Genomic DNA, 20,826 nt, shown 5'->3' with positions numbered 1-20,826 from the left:
AGTAGACAGGTAAAACAGTAGACAGGTAAAACAGAAACAGTAGACAGGTAAAACACAGAAACAGTAGACAGGTAAAACACAGAAACAGTAGACAGGTAAAACACAGAAACAGTAGACAGGTAAAACACAGAAACAGTAGACAGGTAAAACAGTAGACAGGTAAAACAGTAGACAGGTAAAACAGTAGACAGGTAAAACACAGAAACAGTAGACAGGTAAAACACAGAAACAGTAGACAGGTAAAACACAGACAGTAGACAGAAAACAGTAGACAGGTAAAACACAGAAACAGTAGACAGGTAAAACACAGAAACAGTAGACAGGTAAAACACAGAAACAGTAGACAGGTAAAACACAGAAACAGTAGACAGGTAAAACAGTAGACAGGTAAAACAGAAACAGTAGACAGGAAACAGAAACAGTAAAACACAGAAACAGTAGACAGGTAAAACAGTAGACAGTAACAACAGGTAAAAGGTAAAACACAGAAACAGTAGACAGGTAAACAGGTAAACAGTAGACAGGTAAAACAGTAGACAGGTAAAACACAGAAACAGTAGACAGGTAAAACAGAAACAGTAGACAGGTAAAACACAGAAACAGTAGACAGGTAAAACACAGAAACAGTAGACAGGTAAAACCCAGAAACAGTAGACAGGTAAAACACAGAAACAGTAGACAGGTAAAACACAGAAACAGTAGACAGGTAAAACACAGAAACAGTAGACAGGTAAAACACAGAAACAGTAGACAGGTAACACAGTAGACAGGTAAAACCCAGAAACAGTAGACAGGTAAAACACAGAAACAGTAGACAGGTAAAACAGTAGACAGGTAAAACAGACAGGTAAAACCCAGAAACAGTAGACAGGTAAAACACAGAAACAGTAGACAGGTAAAACAGTAGACAGGTAAAACACAGAAACAGTAGACAGGTAAAACAGAAGACAGGTAAAACACAGAAACAGTAGACAGGTAAAACACAGAAAAACAGTAGACAGGTAAAACAAAACAGTAGACAGGTAAAACAGTAGACAGGTAAAACACAGAAACAGTAGACAGGTAAAACAGAAACAGTAGACAGGTAAAACACAGAAACAGTAGACAGGTACAGTAGACAGGTAAAACACAGAAACAGTAGACAGAAACAGTAGACAGGTAAAACACAGAAACAGTAGACAGGTAAAACACAGAAACAGTAGACAGGTAAAACAGTAGACAGGTAAAACAGTAGACAGGTAAAACAGTAGACAGGTAAAACACAGAAACAGTAGACAGGTAAAACACAGAAACAGTAGACAGGTAAAACCCAGAAACAGTAGACAGGTAAAACCCAGAAACAGTAGACAGGTAAAACCCAGAAACAGTAGACAGGTAAAACCCAGAAACAGTAGACAGGTAAAACCCAGAAACAGTAGACAGGTAAAACAGTAGACAGGTAAAACACAGAAACAGTAGACAGGTAAAACCCAGAAACAGTAGACAGGTAAAACAGAAACAGTAGACAGGTAAAACACAGAAACAGTAGACAGGTAAAACACAGAAACAGTAGACAGGTAAAACACAGAAACAGTAAACAGTAGACAGGTAAAACACAGAAACAGTAGACAGGTAAAACACAGAAACAGTAGACAGGTAAAACACAGAAACAGTAGACAGGTAAAACACAGAAACAGTAGACAGGTAAAACAGAAACAGTAGACAGGTAAAACAGAAACAGTAGACAGGTAAAACACAGTAGAAAACAGGTAAAACACAGAAACAGTAGACAGGTAAAACACAGAAACAGTAGACAGGTAAAACACAGAAACAGTAGACAGGTAAAACACAGAAACAGTAGACAGGTAAAACAGAAACAGTAGACAGGTAAAACACAGAAACAGTAGACAGGTAAAACACAGAAACAGACAGGTAAACAGTAGACAGGTAAAACACAGAAACAGTAGACAGGTAAAACACAGAAACAGTAGACAGGTAAAACACAGAAACAGTAGACAGGTAAAACACAGAAACAGAAACAGTAGACAGGTAAAACACAGAAACAGTAGACAGGTAAAACAGTAGACAGAAAACAGTAGACAGGTAAAACACAGAAACAGTAGACAGGTAAAACACAGAAACAGTAGACAGGTAAAACACAGAAACAGTAGACAGGTAAAACAGTAGACAGGTAAAACCAGAAACAGTAGACAGGTAAAACACAGAAACAGTAGACAGGTAAAACACAGAAACAGTAGACAGGTAAAACACAGAAACAGTAGACAGGTAAAACACAGAAACAGTAGACAGGTAAAACAGTAGACAGGTAAAACAGTAGACAGGTAAAACAGTAGACAGGTAAAACACAGAAACAGTAGACAGGTAAAACCCAGAAACAGTAGACAGGTAAAACCCAGAAACAGTAGACAGGTAAAACCCAGAAACAGTAGACAGGTAAAACCCAGAAACAGTAGACAGGTAAAACCCAGAAACAGTAGACAGGTAAAACACAGAAACAGTAGACAGGTAAAACCCAGAAATAGTAGACAGGTAAAACAGTAGACAGGTAAAACAGAAACAGTAGAAACAGTAGGTAAAACACAGAAACAGTAGACAAAACACAGAAACAGTAGACAGGTAAAACACAGAAACAGTAGACAGGTAAAACACAGAAACAGTAGACAGGTAAAACCCAGAAACAGTAGACAGGTAAAACAGTAGACAGGTAAAACACAGAAACAGTAGACAGGTAAAACACAGAAACAGTAGACAGGTAAAACACAGAAACAGTAGACAGGTAAAACACAGAAACAGTAGACAGGTAAAACACAGAAACAGTAGACAGGTAAAACAGTAGACAGGTAAAACAGAAACAGTAGACAGGTAAAACAGAAACAGTAGACAGAAACAGTAGACAGGTAAAACAGAAACAGTAGACAGGTAAAACACAGAAACAGTAGACAGAAAAACAGTAGACAGGTAAAACACAGAAACAGTAGACAGGTAAAACACAGAAACAGTAGACAGGTAAAACAGTAGACAGGTAAAACAGTAGACAGGTAAAACAGTAGACAGGTAAAACACAGAAACAGTAGACAGGTAAAACACAGAAACAGTAGACAGGTAAAACAGAAACAGTAGACAGGTAAAACACAGAAACAGAAACAGTAGACAGGTAAAACCCAGACACAGTAGACAGGTAAAACACAGAAACAGTAGACAGGTAAAACCCAGAAACAGTAGACAGGTAAAACAGTAGACAGGTAAAACCCAGAAACAGTAGACAGGTAAAACCCAGAAACAGTAGACAGGTAAAACCCAGAAACAGTAGACAGGTAAAACACAGAAACAGTAGACAGGTAAAACACAGAAACAGTAGACAGGTAAAACACAGAAACAGTAGACAGGTAAAACACAGAAACAGTAGACAGGTAAAACACAGAAACAGTAGACAGGTAAAACACAGAAACAGTAGACAGGTAAAACAGTAGACAGGTAAAACAAGAAACAGTAGACAGGTAAAACAGTAGACAGGTAAAACACAGAAACAGTAGACAGGTAAAACACAGAAACAGTAGACAGGTAAAACAGTAGACAGGTAAAACACAGTAGACAGGTAAAACACAGAAACAGTAGACAGGTAAAACAGTAGACAGGTAAAACAGGAAAACAGTAGACAGAGACAGGTAAAACACAGAAACAGTAGACAGGTAAAACAGTAGACAGGTAAAACCCAGAAACAGTAGACAGGTAAAACACAGAAACAGTAGACAGGTAAAACACAGAAACAGTAGACAGGTAAAACAGAAACAGTAGACAGGTAAAACAGTAGACAGGTAAAACACAGAAACAGTAGACAGGTAAAACACAGAAACAGTAGACAGGTAAAACACAGAAACAGTAGACAGGTAAAACACAGAAACAGTAGACAGGTAAAACAGTAGACAGAAACAGAAACAGTAGACAGGTAAAAGAAACAGTAGACAGGTAAAACACAGAAACAGTAGACAGGTAAAACACAGAAACAGTAGACAGGTAAAACACAGAAACAGTAGACAGGTAAAACACAGAAACAGTAGACAGGTAAAACAGTAGACAGGTAAAACAGTAGACAGGTAAAACAGTAGACAGGTAAAACACAGAAACAGTAGACAGGTAAAACACAGAAACAGTAGACAGGTAAAACACAGAAACAGAAAGGTAAAACAGTAGACAGGTAAAACACAGAAACAGTAGACAGGTAAAACACAGAAAACACAGAAACAAACACAGAAACAGTAGAAACAGGTAAAACACAGAAACAGTAGACAGGTAAAACCCAGAAACAGTAGACAGGTAAAACACAGAAACAGTAGACAGGTAAAACAGTAGACAGGTAAGACCCAGAAACAGTAGACAGGTAAAACACAGAAACAGTAGACAGGTAAAACACAGAAACAGTAGACAGGTAAAACACAGAAACAGTAGACAGGTAAAACACAGAAACAGTAGACAGGTAAAACCCAGAAACAGTAGACAGGTAAAACACAGAAACAGTAGACAGGTAAAACACAGAAACAGTAGACAGGTAAAACACAGAAACAGTAGACAGGTAAAACAGTAGACAGGTAAAACACAGAAACAGTAAACAGACAGGTAAAACAGAAACAGTAGACAGGTAAAACAGAGAAACAGTAGACAGGTAAAACACAGAAACAGTAGACAGGTAAAACACAGAAACAGTAGACAGGTAAAACACAGAAACAGTAGACAGGTAAAACACAGAAACAGTAGACAGGTAAAACAGTAGACAGGTAAAACACAGAAACAGTAGACAGGTAAAACACAGAAACAGTAGACAGGTAAAACACAGAAACAGTAGACAGGTAAAACACAGAAACAGTAGACAGGTAAAACACAGAAACAGTAGACAGGTAAAACACAGAAACAGTAGACAGGTAAAACACAGAAACAGTAGACAGGTAAAACACAGAAACAGTAGACAGGTAAAACACAGAAACAGTAGACAGGTAAAACACAGAAACAGTAGACAGGTAAAACAGAAACAGTAGACAGGTAAAACACAGAAACAGTAGACAGGTAAAACACAGAAACAGTAGACAGGTAAAACAGTAGACAGGTAAGACCCAGAAACAGTAGACAGGTGAAACCCAAAAACAGTAGACAGGTAAAACAGTAGACAGGTAAAACACAGAAACAGTAGACAGGTAAAACAGTAGACAGGTAAAACACAGAAACAGTAGACAGGTAAAACACAGAAACAGTAGACAGGTAAAACACAGAAACAGTAGACAGGTAAAACACAGAAACAGTAGACAGGTAAAACACAGAAACAGTAGACAGGTAAAACAGAGAAAAGACAGGTAAAACCAGAAACAGTAGACAGGTAAAACACAGAAACAGTAGACAGGTAAAAGAAACAGTAGACAGGTAAAACAGAAACAGTAGACAGGTAAAACACAGACCAGGTAAAACAGAAACAGTAGACAGGTAAAACACAGAAACAGTAGACAGGTAAAACACAGAAACAGAAACAGTAGACAGGTAAAACACAGAAACAGTAGACAGGTAAAACACAGAAACAGTAGACAGGTAAAACAGTAGACAGGTAAAACACAGAAACAGTAGACAGGTAAAACACAGAAACAGTAGACAGGTAAAACAGTAGACAGGTAAGACACAGAAACAGTAGACAGGTAAAACACAGAAACAGTAGACAGGTAAAACCCAGAAACAGTAGACAGGTAAAACACAGAAACAGTAGACAGTTAAAACACAGAAACAGTAGACAGGTGAAACCCAGAAACAGTAGAAAGGTAAAACACAGAAACAGTAGACAGGTAAAACACAGAGTGCAGGAATTGCACAGGTTGAAGATAGCAACCTAAAGTAGGCCTTAGGAAAGATGTCCTTATTAAACTGTATTCAGAGTTTAATGTTATTGTGTTGGATATAATGAGAATATTGAATTGGCCAAATATTGATCCTGGTGAATATTGAACCTGGTGAATATTGAACCCTGTGAATATCGAACCCGGTGAATATTGAACCCTGTGAATATTGAACCCCGTGAATATTGAACCCTGTGAATATTGAACCCTGTGAATATTGAACCCTGTTAATATAGAAACCTGTGAATATTGAACCCGGTGAATATTGAACCCGGTGAATATTGAACCCTGTGAATATTGAACCCTGTGAATATTGAACCCTGTGAATATTGAACCCTCTGAATATTGAACCCTGTGAATATTGAACCCGGTGAATATTGAACCCTGTGAATATTGAACCCAGTGAATATTGAACCCAGTGAACATTGAACCCTGTTAATATTGAACCCAGTGAATATTGAACCCTGTTAATATTGAACCCTGTGAATATTGAACACTGTCTGTGTTATTATTTTTCTTCTGTGGCAGAAATGATGCAAATGGTACCTTGTTGCTCTACGGTGTTAGTATTGTTGTTGTCTGCAACAGGCCAGTCATAGTGACTGAATATTGGTTATTATTGAACCCTGTGAATAGAACACTGTCTGGCCAGTCATGAGTGACCTTGTTGCTCTACGGTGTTAGTATTGTTGTTGTCTGCAACAGGCCAGTCATAGTGACTGTTGGTATTGTTGTTGTCAGCAGCAGGCCAGTCATAGTGACTGTTGGTATTGTTGTTGTCAGCAGCAGGCCAGTCATAGTGACTGTTAGTATTGTTGTTGTCAGCAACAGGCCAGTCATAGTGACTGTTAGTATTGTTGTTGTCAGCAGCAGGCCAGTCATAGTGACTGTTAGTATTGTTGTTGTCAGCAGCAGGCCAGTCATAGTGACTGTTGGTATTGTTGTTGTCAGCAGCAGGCCAGTCATAGTGACTGTTGGTATTGTTGTTGTCAGCAGCAGGCCAGTCATAGTGACTGTTGGTATTGTTGTTGTCAGCAGCAGGCCAGTCATAGTGACTGTTGGTATTGTTGTTGTCAGCAGCAGGCCAGTCATAGTGACTGTTGGTATTGTTGTTGTCTGCAGCCGGCCAGTCATAGTGACTGTTGGTATTGTTGTTGTCTGCAGCCGGCCAGTCATAGTGACGGTTGGTATTGTTGTTGTCTGCAGCCGGCCAGTCATAGTGACGGTTGGTATTGTTGTTGTCTGCAGCAGGCCAGTCACTGTTAGTATTGTTGTTGCCAGCAGCAGGCTAGTCAAAGTGACTGTTGGTTTTGTTGTTGCTCTATGGTGGTGATATTGTCATGCAAAGTAACCTGTGCAGCGTGCGAGAAACAGGATATTGTCTCTGCCTCAGCTTCCTGTGAGGGTATTGTGGAACATCCATAGAATAGAATGACAGAAATCATGACTGTATTTGTATGAGAACAGCCCCATCCTCCCCATGCCGTAGCCTTCACACACCAGACACATGGTAAAGCCTGTTAGTTCATCAGCTAACATAACATGACCAGAGTTACCTAAAACACTTAGAGACAGAGACACAGACAGGGACAGGGAAGGGGACACAGACAGGGACAGGGAAGGGGACACAGACAGGGACAGGGAAGGGGACACAGACAGGGACAAGGCAGGGTACAGAGACAGGGATACAGACAGGGACACAGCCAGGGTGAAAGAGATATCTTACCTTCCACTAAGCAGTAAGCCAGTCACCAGGGCCAGTAGAATAACTCCTACAGTGATGACCACAGCGACGATGGGGAACTGAGACTGGTCACTGGATGCCGCTACTGCTGGGGTATGGCAGACTGTTAGTGGGGAGGCTGAAACATTACAGTCCATGGAGGTCCTACAGTAAACAGTCTATGTACGTCCAAAACTAAACAGTCTATATAGGTCCTATACTAAACAGTCTATAGGTCCTATACTAAACAGTCTATATAGGACCTATACTAAACAGTCTATATAGGTCCTATACTAAACAGTCTATATAGGTCCTATACTAAACAGTCTATATAGGTCCTATACTAAACAGTCTATAGGTCCTATACTAAACAGTCTATATAGGACCTATACTAAACAGTCTATATAGGACCTATACTAAACAGTCTATAGGTCCTATACTAAACAGTCTATATAGGACCTATACTAAACAGACCTACATGCCTGGTGTAATCATGCAATATATTTTCCGGGGAGGCTTTACACAGATCAATGCTTTACACAGATCAATGCTTTACACAGAACAATGCTTTACACAGATCAATGCTTTACACAGATCAATGCTTTACACAGAACAAGGCTTTACACAGATCAATGCTTTACACAGATCAATGCTTTACACAGAACAATGCTTTACACAGATCAATGCTTTACACAGATCAATGCTTTACACAGAACAATGCTTTACACAGATCAATGCTTTACACAGATCAATGCTTTACACAGAACAATGCTTTACACAGAACAATGCTTTACACAGATCAATGCTTTACACAGATCAATGCTTTACACAGATCAATGCTTTACACAGAACAATGCTTTACACAGAACAATGCTTTACACAGATCAATGCTTTACACAGATCAATGCTTTACACAGATCAATGCTTTACACAGAACAATGCTTTACACAGATCAATGCTTTACACAGATCAATGCTTTACACAGAACAAGGCTTTACAGAGAACAAGGCTTTACAGAGAACAAGGCTTTACAGAGAACAAGGCTTTACAGAGAACAAGGCTTTACACAGATCAAGGTTTTACACAGATCAAGGTTTTACACAGATCAAGGTTTTACACAGATCAAGGCTTTACACAGAACAAGGTTTTACAGAGAACAAGGCTTTACAGAGAACAAGGCTTTACACAGATCAAGGTTTTACACAGATCAAGGTTTTACACAGATCAAGGTTTTACACAGATCAAGGCTTTACACAGAACAAGGTTTTACAGAGAACAAGGCTTTACAGAGAACAAGGCTTTACACAGATCAAGGCTTTACACAGATCAAGGCTTTACACAGAACAAGGCTTTACAGAGAACAAGGCTTTACACAGATCAAGGCTTTACACAGATCAAGGCTTTACACAGATCAAGGCTTTACACAGAACAAGGCTTTACAGAGAACAAGGCTTTACACAGATCAAGGCTTTACACAGATCAAGGCTTTACACAGAACAAGGCTTTACAGAGAACAAGGCTTTACACAGATCAAGGTTTTACACAGATCAAGGTTTTACACAGCATGTGTGTATTATCTATATAAATGCATAACTTACAGTAGGGGCTGGTCTCAAACTCGAAGCGTCGGCTGAATCCTCCGTACCCGGCTGATGTTCTGGCTCTGATCTGGAATATGTAGACTGATGATGGCTTCAGCCCGTCAGCTACGATTTCTGTTTCCTTGCACTTGATGATGGTGTAGCTGGTTTCCTGGTCCTAGGAGAAAGCCCAGAGAAAGCCACAAGGATGAATGTGTGTGTGTGTGTGTGCTAACCCCTAGGCTACTTGCTACCTTTGTGAGGTTGTAGTATGTACGTAGGTAGCTGCAGGTAATTGGAGGTAGTTGTAGTTAGTTCGAGGTAGTTGTAAGGAATTGTACGTAATTGTAGGTATTGGTAATTCTAGGTAGTTTTTTTATTTTTTTTATTTTTTTTATTTCACCTTTATTTAACCAGGTAGGCTAGTTGAGAACAAGTTCTCATTTACAACTGCGACCTGGCCAAGATAAAGCATAGCAGTGTGAACAGACAACACAGAGTTACACATGGAGTAAACAATTAACAAGTCAATAACACAGTCGAAAAAAAGAGTCTATATACATTGTGTGCAAAAGGCATGAGGAGGTAGGCGAATAATTACAATTTTGCAGATTAACACTGGAGTGATAAATGATCAGATGGTCATGTACAGGTAGAGATATTGGTGTGCAAAAAAGCAGAAAAGTAAATAAATATAAACAGTATGGGGATGAGGTAGGTAAATTGGGTGGGCTATTTACCGATAGACTATGTACAGCTGCAGCGATCGGTTAGCTTCTCAGATAGCAGATGTTTGAAGTTGGTGAGGGAGATAAAAGTCTCCAACTGCAATTCGTTCCAGTCACAGGCAGCAGAGAACTGGAACGAAAGGCGGCCAAATTAGGTGTTGGCTTTAGGGATGATCAGTGAGATACACCTGCTGGAGCACGTGCTACGGGTGGGTGTTGCCATCGTGACCAGTGAACTGAGATAAGGCGGAGCTTTACCTAGCATGGACTTGTAGATGATCTGGAGCCAGTGGGTCTGGCGACGAATATGTAGCGAGGGCCAGCCGACTAGAGCATACAGGTCGCAGTGGTGGGTGGTATAAGGTGCTTTAGTAACAAAACGGATGGCACTGTGATAAACTGCATCTAGTTTGCTGAGTAGAGTATTGGAAGCTATTTTGCAGATGACATCGCCGAAGTCGAGGATCGGTAGGATAGTCAGTTTTACTAGGGTAAGTTTGGCGGCGTGAGTGAAGGAGGCTTTGGTGCGGAATAGAAAGCAGACTCTAGATTTGATTTTAGATTGGAGATGTTTGATATGAGTCTGGAAGGAGAGCTTACAGACACCTAGGTACTTATAGATGTAATAATAATAATAATAATAATAATATATGCCATTTAGCAGACGCTTTTATCCAAAGCTACTTACAGTCATGTGTGCATACATTCTACGTATGGGTGGTCCGGGGATCGAACCCACTACCCTTGCGTTACAAGCGACATGCTCTACCAACTGAGCTACAGAAGGACCACATATTCTAGGTCGGAACCATCCAGGGTGGTGACGCTAGCCGGGCGTGCGGGTGCAGGCAGCGAACGGTTGAAAAGCATGCATTTGGTGAGGTTGTAGTATGTAGGTAGGAAGCTGCAGGTAATTGTAGGTATTGGTAATTCTAGGTAGTTTTGTGAGGTTGTAGTATGTAGGTAGCTATATATAATTGTAGGAGGTTGTGGGTAGTTGCTGATTGTTTGAGGGTTAGTTGTACCTTCTCAAAGTATTTGATCTCGTACTCCAGGATTATCCCGTTGGGTCTGTCTGGCTCCTGCCACGACACAGAGATACTGTTCTTCCCAGAATTCCCTTTCCGCACCACACTCACAGGAGACGGGGCTAAAGCAGAGGAACAAAGAGAAACCAATCAATCCAATGTATTTCTAAAGCACACACACACACACGCACACGCACACGCACACACACACACACACACACACACACACACACACACACACACACACACACACACACACACACACACACACACACACACACAGCGTAGCAACATCTCAGACACTATTCTCACTGAACACTAAACAATACAGGTCGCAAACACAGACACAATGGTATGGATGTCACACATTGTAGTAATGTACACAGAGATCAGGCAAAGGCTAAGAAGCATTCACTAATGACAAACTACTATCCTATATTGATTAGATTTCCTCTCCATAATGTATACACAGTATATCATTAGTAGTAGCTTAGAACCAGAGGTGTGGACTCCAGTCACATGACATGATGACTTGAGACTTGACTTGATAGAAAATAAAATAACTTCAGACTTAACTTGGACTTGGAGCCCCGAAACTCAGGATGATGATGACTTGAAATTATCTGGCCAGGTTTCTTAATGTTTTGTCATTTTGTGGCACAGAGTCTACGTGGACAGTTGGCGCAGAATTGCCAAAAAAATTGCACAAAACATGCAGATTTGAAAGTGAAATGCATACTCAGCCCTCTGATTGGACAAGCAAACTGTCAATCAACACAGGTCGAGTGAGCTAACACATTGGTTATCAAAGTGAAGAAGGTTGTGGGGCATTGCAAGTATGAAACTCAATGGGAAAAATACATATTTTTCATACAAAGTTTCACTGGTTTCACTGGCTACATACATATACTTAGGAAAGTATTCAGACCCCTTCCCTTCTTTCCACATTTTGTTACGTTATAGCCTTGTTATAAAATGGATTTAAAAAAAATAGCATTCTACACACAATACACCATAATGACAAAGCGAAAACAGGTCATTAGAAATGTTTGCATATTTATTAAATATAAAAAACAGAAATACCCTTTGCTATGAGACTAGAAATTGGGCTCAGGAGCATCCTGCTTCCATTGATCATCCTTGAGATGTTTCTACATCTTGATTTGGCCACTTGTGGTAAATTCAATTGATTGGACATGATTTGGAAAGACACACACCTGTCTATATAAGGTCCCACAAAAATCAAGTTATGAGGTCGAAGGAAATTGTCCGTAGAGCTCTGAGACAGGATTGTGTCGATGCACAGATCTGGGGAAGGGTACCAAAACATTTCTACAGCATTGAAGGTCCCCAAGAACACATTGGCTTCCATCAATCTAAAATGTAAGACGTTTGGAACCATTGAGACTCTTCCTTGAGATGGTTGCCAGGCTAAACTGAGCAATCGGGGGAGAAGGGCATTGGTCAGGGAGGTGACCAAGAACCCGACAGAACTCTAGAGTTCCTCTGTGGAGAAGGAGAACCTTCCAGAAGGACAACCATCTCTGCAGCACTCCACCAATCAGGCCTTATGGTATAGTGGCCAGACATAAGCCACTCTTCAGTAAGCGGCACATGACAGCCCACTTGGAGTTGTCAAATCGCACTTGAAGACTCTCAGACTTCTGATTGAAGTCTTTGGCCTCCTTGCCAAGCGTCACATCTGGAGGAAACCTGGCACCATCCCTACGGTGAAGCATGGTGGTGGCAGCATCATACTGTGGGGATGTTTTACAGCGGAAGGGACTGGGAGAGGATAGAGGGAAAGATGAACGGAGCAAAGTACTGAGAGATCCTTGGTGAAAACCTGCTCCAGAGCGCTCAGGACCTCCGACTGGGGCGAAGGGTCACCTTCTAACAGGACAACAACGTACCCACCCTAGTCACACCCTGACCTAACCAAAATATATAGAAAAGCAGAGATATCTAAGGTCAGGGCGTGACAGTATCCCCCCCCCCCCCCTCCCCCCAAAGGTGCGGACTCCCGGCCGCAAACCTGAACCTATAGGGGAGGGTCTGAGTGGGCATCAACCCTCGGTGGCGGCTCCGGTTCTGGAAGCAGCCCCCCCCTCCTTACGCTTCTGTGGCTGAAGACTCTAGACTGCAGCTCGTCGCTGGAGGCCTCTGACTGGGGACCGTCGTTGGAGGTTCCGAACTGTGGGCCGTCGTTGGAGGTTCCGGACTGTGGGCCGTCACCGGAAGCTCTGGACTGGGAACCGTCGCCGGAAGCTCTGGACTGGAAACTGTCGTCTGAAGCTCTGGACTGTGGAGGCGCACTGGAGGCCTGATGCGTGGTGCCGGCACTGGTGGTACCGGGCTGATGAGCGCGGAGAGGAGGCAGAGGACGTACTGGACTGTGGAGGTGCACTAGAGGTCTATAGTGCAGAACTGGCACAACCCTTCCTGACTGGATGCTCACTCCAGCCCGGCAAGTGCAGGAAGCTAGCAAAGGACGCACTGGGCTGTGAAGGCGCACTGGAGACCTGATGCTTGGGACCGGCACAGGTGGCACCGGGCTGATGACACGCACCTCAGCACGCCTGCTCTGCAGCGCTCTCAATGCCGGAATCTTGAGCCTCTCACTCGACTCCCTGACCGGCTCCATTTCTTAGGGTTGTCTCTCATGCTTGCTCCGTTGAGCTATCTCCTCGTATCATCGCCGTTCCTCTTTCGCTGCCTCTATCTCCTCCTTAGGACAGCGATACTCCCCGGCCTACATCCAGGGTCCTGCTCCATCCAGGGTCTCCTCCCACTCTTCCTGAACACGCTGCTTGGTCCATTTTTGGTGGATCTTCTGTCACGATCGTCGTATGAGTGAGACCAAGGCGCAGCGTGGTATGGTTACATTCTCTTTTAATAATGCAACACTTAAAAACAAAAGAAAACAACGAACGAAACGTGAAGTTACACAAATTAGTACAGCAACTAAACATCAAGATCTCACAACACAAATGAGGAAAATGGAAACCTAAATATGATCCCCAATCAGAGACAACGATAAACAGCTGTCTCTGATTGGGAACCAGACACCGCCAAAGGTGCTTCAACAAAGTACTGAGTAAAGGGTCTGAATACTTATGTAAATGTGATCTTTTTTTATTTATAACAAATTAGCAACATTTTCTAGAAATCTATTTTCACTTTGTCATTATGGAGTATTGTGCTTTTTGATGATAAAAAACGATTTAATACATTTTAGAATAAGGCTGTAACCTTTTTGAAGGCATTGTTTTCATAAAATTAGTATGTTATATTTATACCTTCACCTATTTGATCTGGTTTCTAACATAGTACTGGACCAATAGACCTACCGTACTGGACCAATAAGCCTACAGTACTGGACCAATAGTCCTACAGTACTGGACCAATAGACCTACAGTACTGGACCAATAGACCTACCGTACTGGACCAATAGACCTACCGTACTGGACCAATAGTCCTACAGTACTGGACCAATAGTCCTACAGTACTGGACCAATAGACCTACAGTACTGGACCAATAGTCCTACAGTACTGGACCAATAGTCCTACAGTACTGGACCAATAGACCTACAGTACTGGACCAATGGGCCTACAGTCCTGGACCAATAGACCTACAGTACTGGACCAATAGACCTACAGTACTGGACCAATAGACCTACAGTACTGGACCAATAGGTCTACAGTACTGGACCAATGGGCCTACAGTACTGGACCAATAGACCTACAGTACTGGACCAATGGGCCTACAGTACTGGACCAATAGGCCTACAGTACTGGACCAATAGTCCTACAGTACTGGACCAATAGACCTACAGTACTGGACCAATAGACCTACAGTACTGGACCAATAGTCCTACAGTACTGGACCAATGGGCCTACAGTACTGGACCAATAGACCTACAGTACTGGACCAATAGACCTACAGTACTGGACCAATGGGCCTACAGTACTGGACCAATAGGCCTACAGTACTGGACCAATGGGCCTACAGTACTGGACCAATGGGCCTACAGTACTGGACCAATAGACCTACAGTACTGGACCAATGGGCCTACAGTACTGGACCAATAGACCTACAGTACTGGACCAATGGGCCTACAGTACTGGACCAATAGGCCTACAGTACTGGACCAATAGACCTACAGTACTGGACCAATAAACCTACAGTACTGGACCAATAGACCTACAGTACTGGACCAATAGTCCTACAGTACTGGACCAATAGTCCTACAGTACTGGACCAATGGGCCTACAGTACTGGACCAAATTATTGTCAAAAAAAATATTTCAAATCTAAAATGAAGCAGTCTTGACTGCTGACTACTGTAGGCCTATTGGAAGCTTGTAATGAAGCTTGACTAATTGACCACTGACCAGTCATCATCATTAGTGTGGACATGGTTCATTTACATTTATATTAGTGACCACATAAAACACGTACAATGGGGGGCTTTGACACAGCGCCCCCTGTTAGTCATCTAATACAAATCATTGACAGCTATAGGATCGGGTGCAGTGCAAATGTCAAAATGTAGTGAAAGAGGATCGCCATAATAAATATGCAGCTCCAAAGAAATGTGGTGATCAAGAAATTGAACTGTTTACATCGATAACCAGCAATGTGACATCAAGCAACAATATGAAAGTGCTTGAAAAACGATCATTTATTTATGAAGCTTGCATTTGGGAATTTGTTTTAAAAATGAATTTTTACATAATCAAAATAATGAAAAGGATTTTCTGGTATCCGCAATAAATACACAGTCATTACATGTAGAGATACTATCTTTACTCGATCTGACACAACTAGATCTGACACACCTAGATCTGACACACCTAGATCTGACACACCTAGATCTGACACAACTAGATCTGACACAACTAGATCTGACACAACTAGATCTGACACAACTAGATCTGACACACCTAGATCTGACACACCTAGATCTGACACAACTAGATCTGACACAACTAGATCTGACACAACTAGATCTGACACACCTAGATCTGACACAACTAGATCTGACACAACTAGATCTGACACACCTAGATCTGACACAACTAGATCTGACACAACTAGATCTGACACACCTAGATCTGACACACCTAGATCTGACACACCTAGATCTGACACACCTAGATCTGACACAACTAGATCTGACACAACTAGATCTGACACAACTAGATCTGACACACCTAGATCTGACACAACTAGATCTGACACAACTAGATCTGACACAACTAGTGAATGATTGATTTGGACTTGACTCAAGACTCGACACGTTCTACTTGGGACTCGACTTGCGACTTGGACCTTGTAATAATAATAATAATAAATGCCATTTAGCAGACGCTTTTATCCAAAGCGACTTACAGTCATGTGTGCATACATTCTACGTATGGGTGGTCCCGGGGATTGAACCCACTACCCTGGCATTACAAGCGCCATGCTCTACCAACTGAGCTACAGAAGGACCACGAGTGACTTGAGACTTGCTTTTGACTTGAATAATAGTAGCTTGGTCCCACCTCTGCTCAGCATTACTTTAATATTGTGTTGAAAAACTTTGGAATGCATCCCAAAAGGCACAGTATTCACTATGTAGTACACACTAGTGCCCTGGTCTAAAGTAGGGCACTATATAGGGAATAGGGTTCCATAGGTCTCTTGTCTAAAGTAGTGCACTATATACTGCAGTGCCCTGCCCCATCTGAAATAGCACCCTATACCCTCTACAGTGCCTATATACTGCAGTGCCCTGTCCCCTCTGGGCCCTGGTTAAAAGTTTGTTTTAGTAAGGACATCCTTAAATGACTTAAGTGACAGGCTAGTTCAGAACAATTTCTGCTTTGCAAATGTCTAATTTTCATATATTTAAAATGGTATTTTCTTGAGGACAATCTACAATTCAAATATTGTTGTACTCTGGTTTCATTCTCTATTTTGACATTGCAAAAGCTTTTCACACAAATAAAAAAAAGACAGAGACTGTATCTTCTCGATTCATTACAGAGCAGACATCCATCTAGAGGAAATGAGAGCCCTGTGCTCCTCAGTGGAAGTGACCAAGTGGAACGGTGAGATAAAGAGATGTTAAGTAATACTGAAACGATCCTATCCTAACGAGGTACTAACTACACAGCGGTTACATTTCAATAGGTTCACCTAAAACAAAGGAGAAAATACAGCTGCTTCTTCCATCCAGAGAAACTGTATCCCCTCTTTCTGTCCAGACTATAAACTATAATCACTCCTATCTTAAAAGCCTGAAACAGTATCCTTAGCTCTCCAATCTCGAGGCATGGGGGAGAAATGGGAGGGAGGGCATGAGAAAATAGGAAAAGAAAGATGAGAGAGAGAGAGACAGAGAAATGGAGATACAGACAGAGGGAGATAAAAACAGAGATATAGACAGAGAGAGGGAGATAAAAACAGAGATATAGACAGAGAGAGGGAGATAAAAACAGAGATATAGACAGAGAGAGGGAGATAAAAACAGAGATATAGACAGAGAGAGGGAGATAGAGACAAAGGGCAACCAGTGAAGAACAAACACCATTGTAAATACAACCCATATTTATGCTTATTTATTTTATCTTGTGTCCTTTAACCATTTGTACATTGTTAAAACACTGTATATATATATATATAATATGACATTTGTAATGTCTTTATTGGGTTCGATCCCCGGGACCACCCATACGTAGAATGTATGCACACATGACTGTAAGTCGCTTTGGATAAAAGCGTCTGCTAAATGGCATATATTATTTATTGTTTTGAAACTTCTGTATGTGTAATGTTTATGTTAATTTATTGTTTATTTCACTTTATATATTCACTTTATATATATTATCTACATCACTTACTTTGGCAATGTTAACACATGTTTCCCATGCCAATAAAGCCCTTGAATTGAATTGAATTGACAGAGAGAGAGAGGGAGATGCAGACAGAGAGAGAGAGGGAGATACAGACAGAGAGAGAGGGAGAGGAGATACAGACAGAGAGAGAGAGGGAGATACAGACAGAGAGATACAGACAGAGGGAGATACAGACAGAGAGATACAGACAGAGGGAGATACAGACAGAGAGATACAGACAGAGGGAGATACAGACAGAGAGATACAGACAGAGAGATACAGACAGAGAGATACAGACAGCGTGAGAGGTAACATCTGTCATCATGAAGTGCTTTGTAGGTCAAGGCCTATATCACCTCCACCCCACCCTTGACCCACTACAAATAATATACAGATCCACGGACGATGCAATCGACGTTGCAATGCACACCGCCCTATCCCACCTGGACAAGAGGACTACCTATGTAAGAATGCAGTTCATTGACTACAGCTCAGCCTTCAACAACATAGTGACCTCCAAGATCGTCACTAAGCTCGGGGCCCTGGGTCTGAACCCCTCCTGTGCAACTGTGTCCTGTACTTCCTGACGGATCGACCCCAGGTGGTGAAGGTAGGCAACAACACCTGCCCAACTCTGATCCTCAACACGGGGCTCCGCATAAGGATGTGTGCTCAGCCCCCTCCTGTACTCCCTGTTCACCCATGACTGCATGGCCATGTATGACTGACTCCAACTCAATCATCAAGTTTGCTGATGACACAACAGTAGTAGGCCTGACTACCAACAGTGACAAGATGGCCCACAGGGAGGTGGTTAGAGCCCTGGCAGAGTGGTGCCAGGATAATTACCTCTCCCTCAATTTCAAACCAAATGCAGGAGCTGATCGTGGACTACAGTAGACAGAAGAGGGAGCACACAGAGGAACTCTGGAGCTCTGTCAGTGACCATCTGGTTCTTGGTCGCCTCCTTGACAAAGGCCCTTCTCCCCCGATTGCTCAGTTTGACAGGTCGGACAGCACTAGGAAGAGTCCTGGTGGTTCCAATCTTCTTCCATTTAATAATGATGGAAGCAACCGTGTTCTTGGGGACCTTCAATACTGCAGACATGTTTTGCTACCCTTCCCCAGATCTGTGCTTCGACACAATCCTGTCTCGGAGCTATTCAGACAATTCCTTCGACCTCATGGCTTGGTTTTTGCCCTGACATGCATTGTCAACTGTTGTGTGCCTTTCCAAATTATGTACAATCAACTGAATGTACCAATTATCAAGTTGTAGAAACATCTCAATGATGATCAATAGAAACAGGATGCACTTAAGCACAATTTTGACTCTTATAGCAAAGGGTCTGAATACTTATGTAAAAAAGGTATTTATGGGGTATTGTGATGTCATTATGGGGTATTGTGATGTCATTATGGGGTATTGTGATGTCATTATGGGGTATTGTGATGTTATTATGGGGTATTGTGATGTCATTATGGGTTATTGTGTGTAGTATTGATGAGAAAAACATGTATTTCATCCATTTTAGAACAAGGCTGTAACGTAACACAATGAGGAACAAGTGAAGGGGTCTGAATACTTTCAGAATGTACTTGTACATAAAACTCAGAGTATGAAACTCTTTGACATCTTCAGTTCCTGGTTCCTGGCTGGATCACTTTATTCTACGTTCATTAGCAGACGGAACACCTTGGTGCCATGGCGACCGTGGCAACAGGAAGGAACTATGTCATAGAGAGTGTGATCACACACTGGTTCATTACACCTTGCCTCTGATAGGGATGTGTTGTGAGTTGGCAGGTCATATCCTCTGAAAGGGTACAGGGATGTGTTGGCATGGCACCCACGTTCTTCAGATTAGGATGTGTTGACACGGTGTAAGGGGAAAGGGTTCTGAACTGTGCATTGGAAGCTAAGAGAGAGAGCAAGAGAGAGAGAGAGCAAGAGAGAGAGAGAGCAAGAGAGAGAGAGCAAGAGAGAGAGAGCAAGAGAGAGAGCAAGAGAGAGAGAGCAAGAGAGAGAGAGCAAGAGAGAGAGAGCAAGAGAGAGAGCAAGAGAGAGCGCAAGAGAGAGCAAGAGAGAGAGAGCAAGAGAGAGAGCAAGCAAGAGAGAGAGAGCAAGAGAGAGAGCAAGAGAGAGAGCAAGAGAGAGAGAGCAAGAGAGAGAGAGCAAGAGAGAGAGAGCAAGAGAGAGAGAGCAAGAGAGAGAGCAAGAGAGAGCAAGAGAGAGCAAGAGAGAGAGAGCAAGAGAGAGAGAGCAAGAGAGAGAGAGCAAGAGAGAGAGAGCAAGAGAGAGAGCAAGAGAGAGAGCAAGAGAGAGAGCAAGAGAGAGCAAGAGAGAGAGAGCAAGAGAGAGAGCAAGAGAGAGAGAGCAAGAGAGAGAGCAAGAGAGAGAGCAAGAGAGAGCAAGAGAGAGAGCAAGAGAGAGCAAGAGAGAGCAAGAGAGAGAGCAAGAGAGAGAGAGCAAGAGAGAGCAAGAGAGAGCAAGAGAGAGAGCAAGAGAGAGAGAGCAAGAGAGAGAGAGCAAGAGAGAGAGCAAGAGAGAGAGCAAGAGAGAGAGCAAGAGAGAGACCAAGAGAGAGAGCAAGAGAGAGAGAGAGAGAGAGCAAGAGAGAGTGAGCAAGAGAGAGAGCAAGAGAGAGAGCAAGAGAGAGAGCAAGAGAGAGAGAGAGAGAGAGAGAGAGAGCAAGAGAGAGAGCAAGAGAGAGAGCAAGAGAGAGCAAGAGACAGAGAGAGAGCAAGAGAGAGAGCAAGAGAGAGAGCAAGAGAGAGAGCAAGAGAGAGCAAGAGAGAGCAAGAGAGAGCAAGAGACAGAGAGAGAGCAAGAGAGAGAGCAAGAGAGAGCAAGAGAGAGAGCAAGAGAGAGAGCAAGAGAGAGAGCAAGAGAGAGAGAGAGATGCCAAGCAGTGTAGCCCTCATCAGTGAATTTCATAAAGATAAAAATAGCGTAATATTTAAAAAAGTAATAATTTTTAGATACAGAAATACATTATTTACATACAGTTG

At 42.2% G+C, this 20,826-nt stretch overlaps 1 protein-coding gene across 1 annotated transcript in view; it reads right to left on the bottom strand.

Moving 5' to 3' along the window:
* LOC124000763 (ephrin type-A receptor 5) overlaps nt 1-20,826 on the bottom strand; it is a 199,875-nt gene that overhangs the window by 59,737 nt on the left and 119,312 nt on the right. The window contains exons 6-8 of the mRNA XM_046307354.1: nt 10,927-11,051; nt 9,192-9,351; nt 7,597-7,699 (exon numbers count right to left, since the gene is read on the bottom strand). Of these exons, the coding sequence (XP_046163310.1) occupies nt 7,597-7,699; nt 9,192-9,351; nt 10,927-11,051 (388 nt within the window). The remainder of the gene's footprint in view (nt 1-7,596; nt 7,700-9,191; nt 9,352-10,926; nt 11,052-20,826) is intronic.

The sequence above is a fragment of the Oncorhynchus gorbuscha genome, linkage group LG16 (assembly GCF_021184085.1).
Source record: "Oncorhynchus gorbuscha isolate QuinsamMale2020 ecotype Even-year linkage group LG16, OgorEven_v1.0, whole genome shotgun sequence".
NCBI lineage: Eukaryota > Metazoa > Chordata > Actinopteri > Salmoniformes > Salmonidae > Oncorhynchus > Oncorhynchus gorbuscha.
This window is presented reverse-complemented; position numbering and strand designations above follow the sequence as displayed.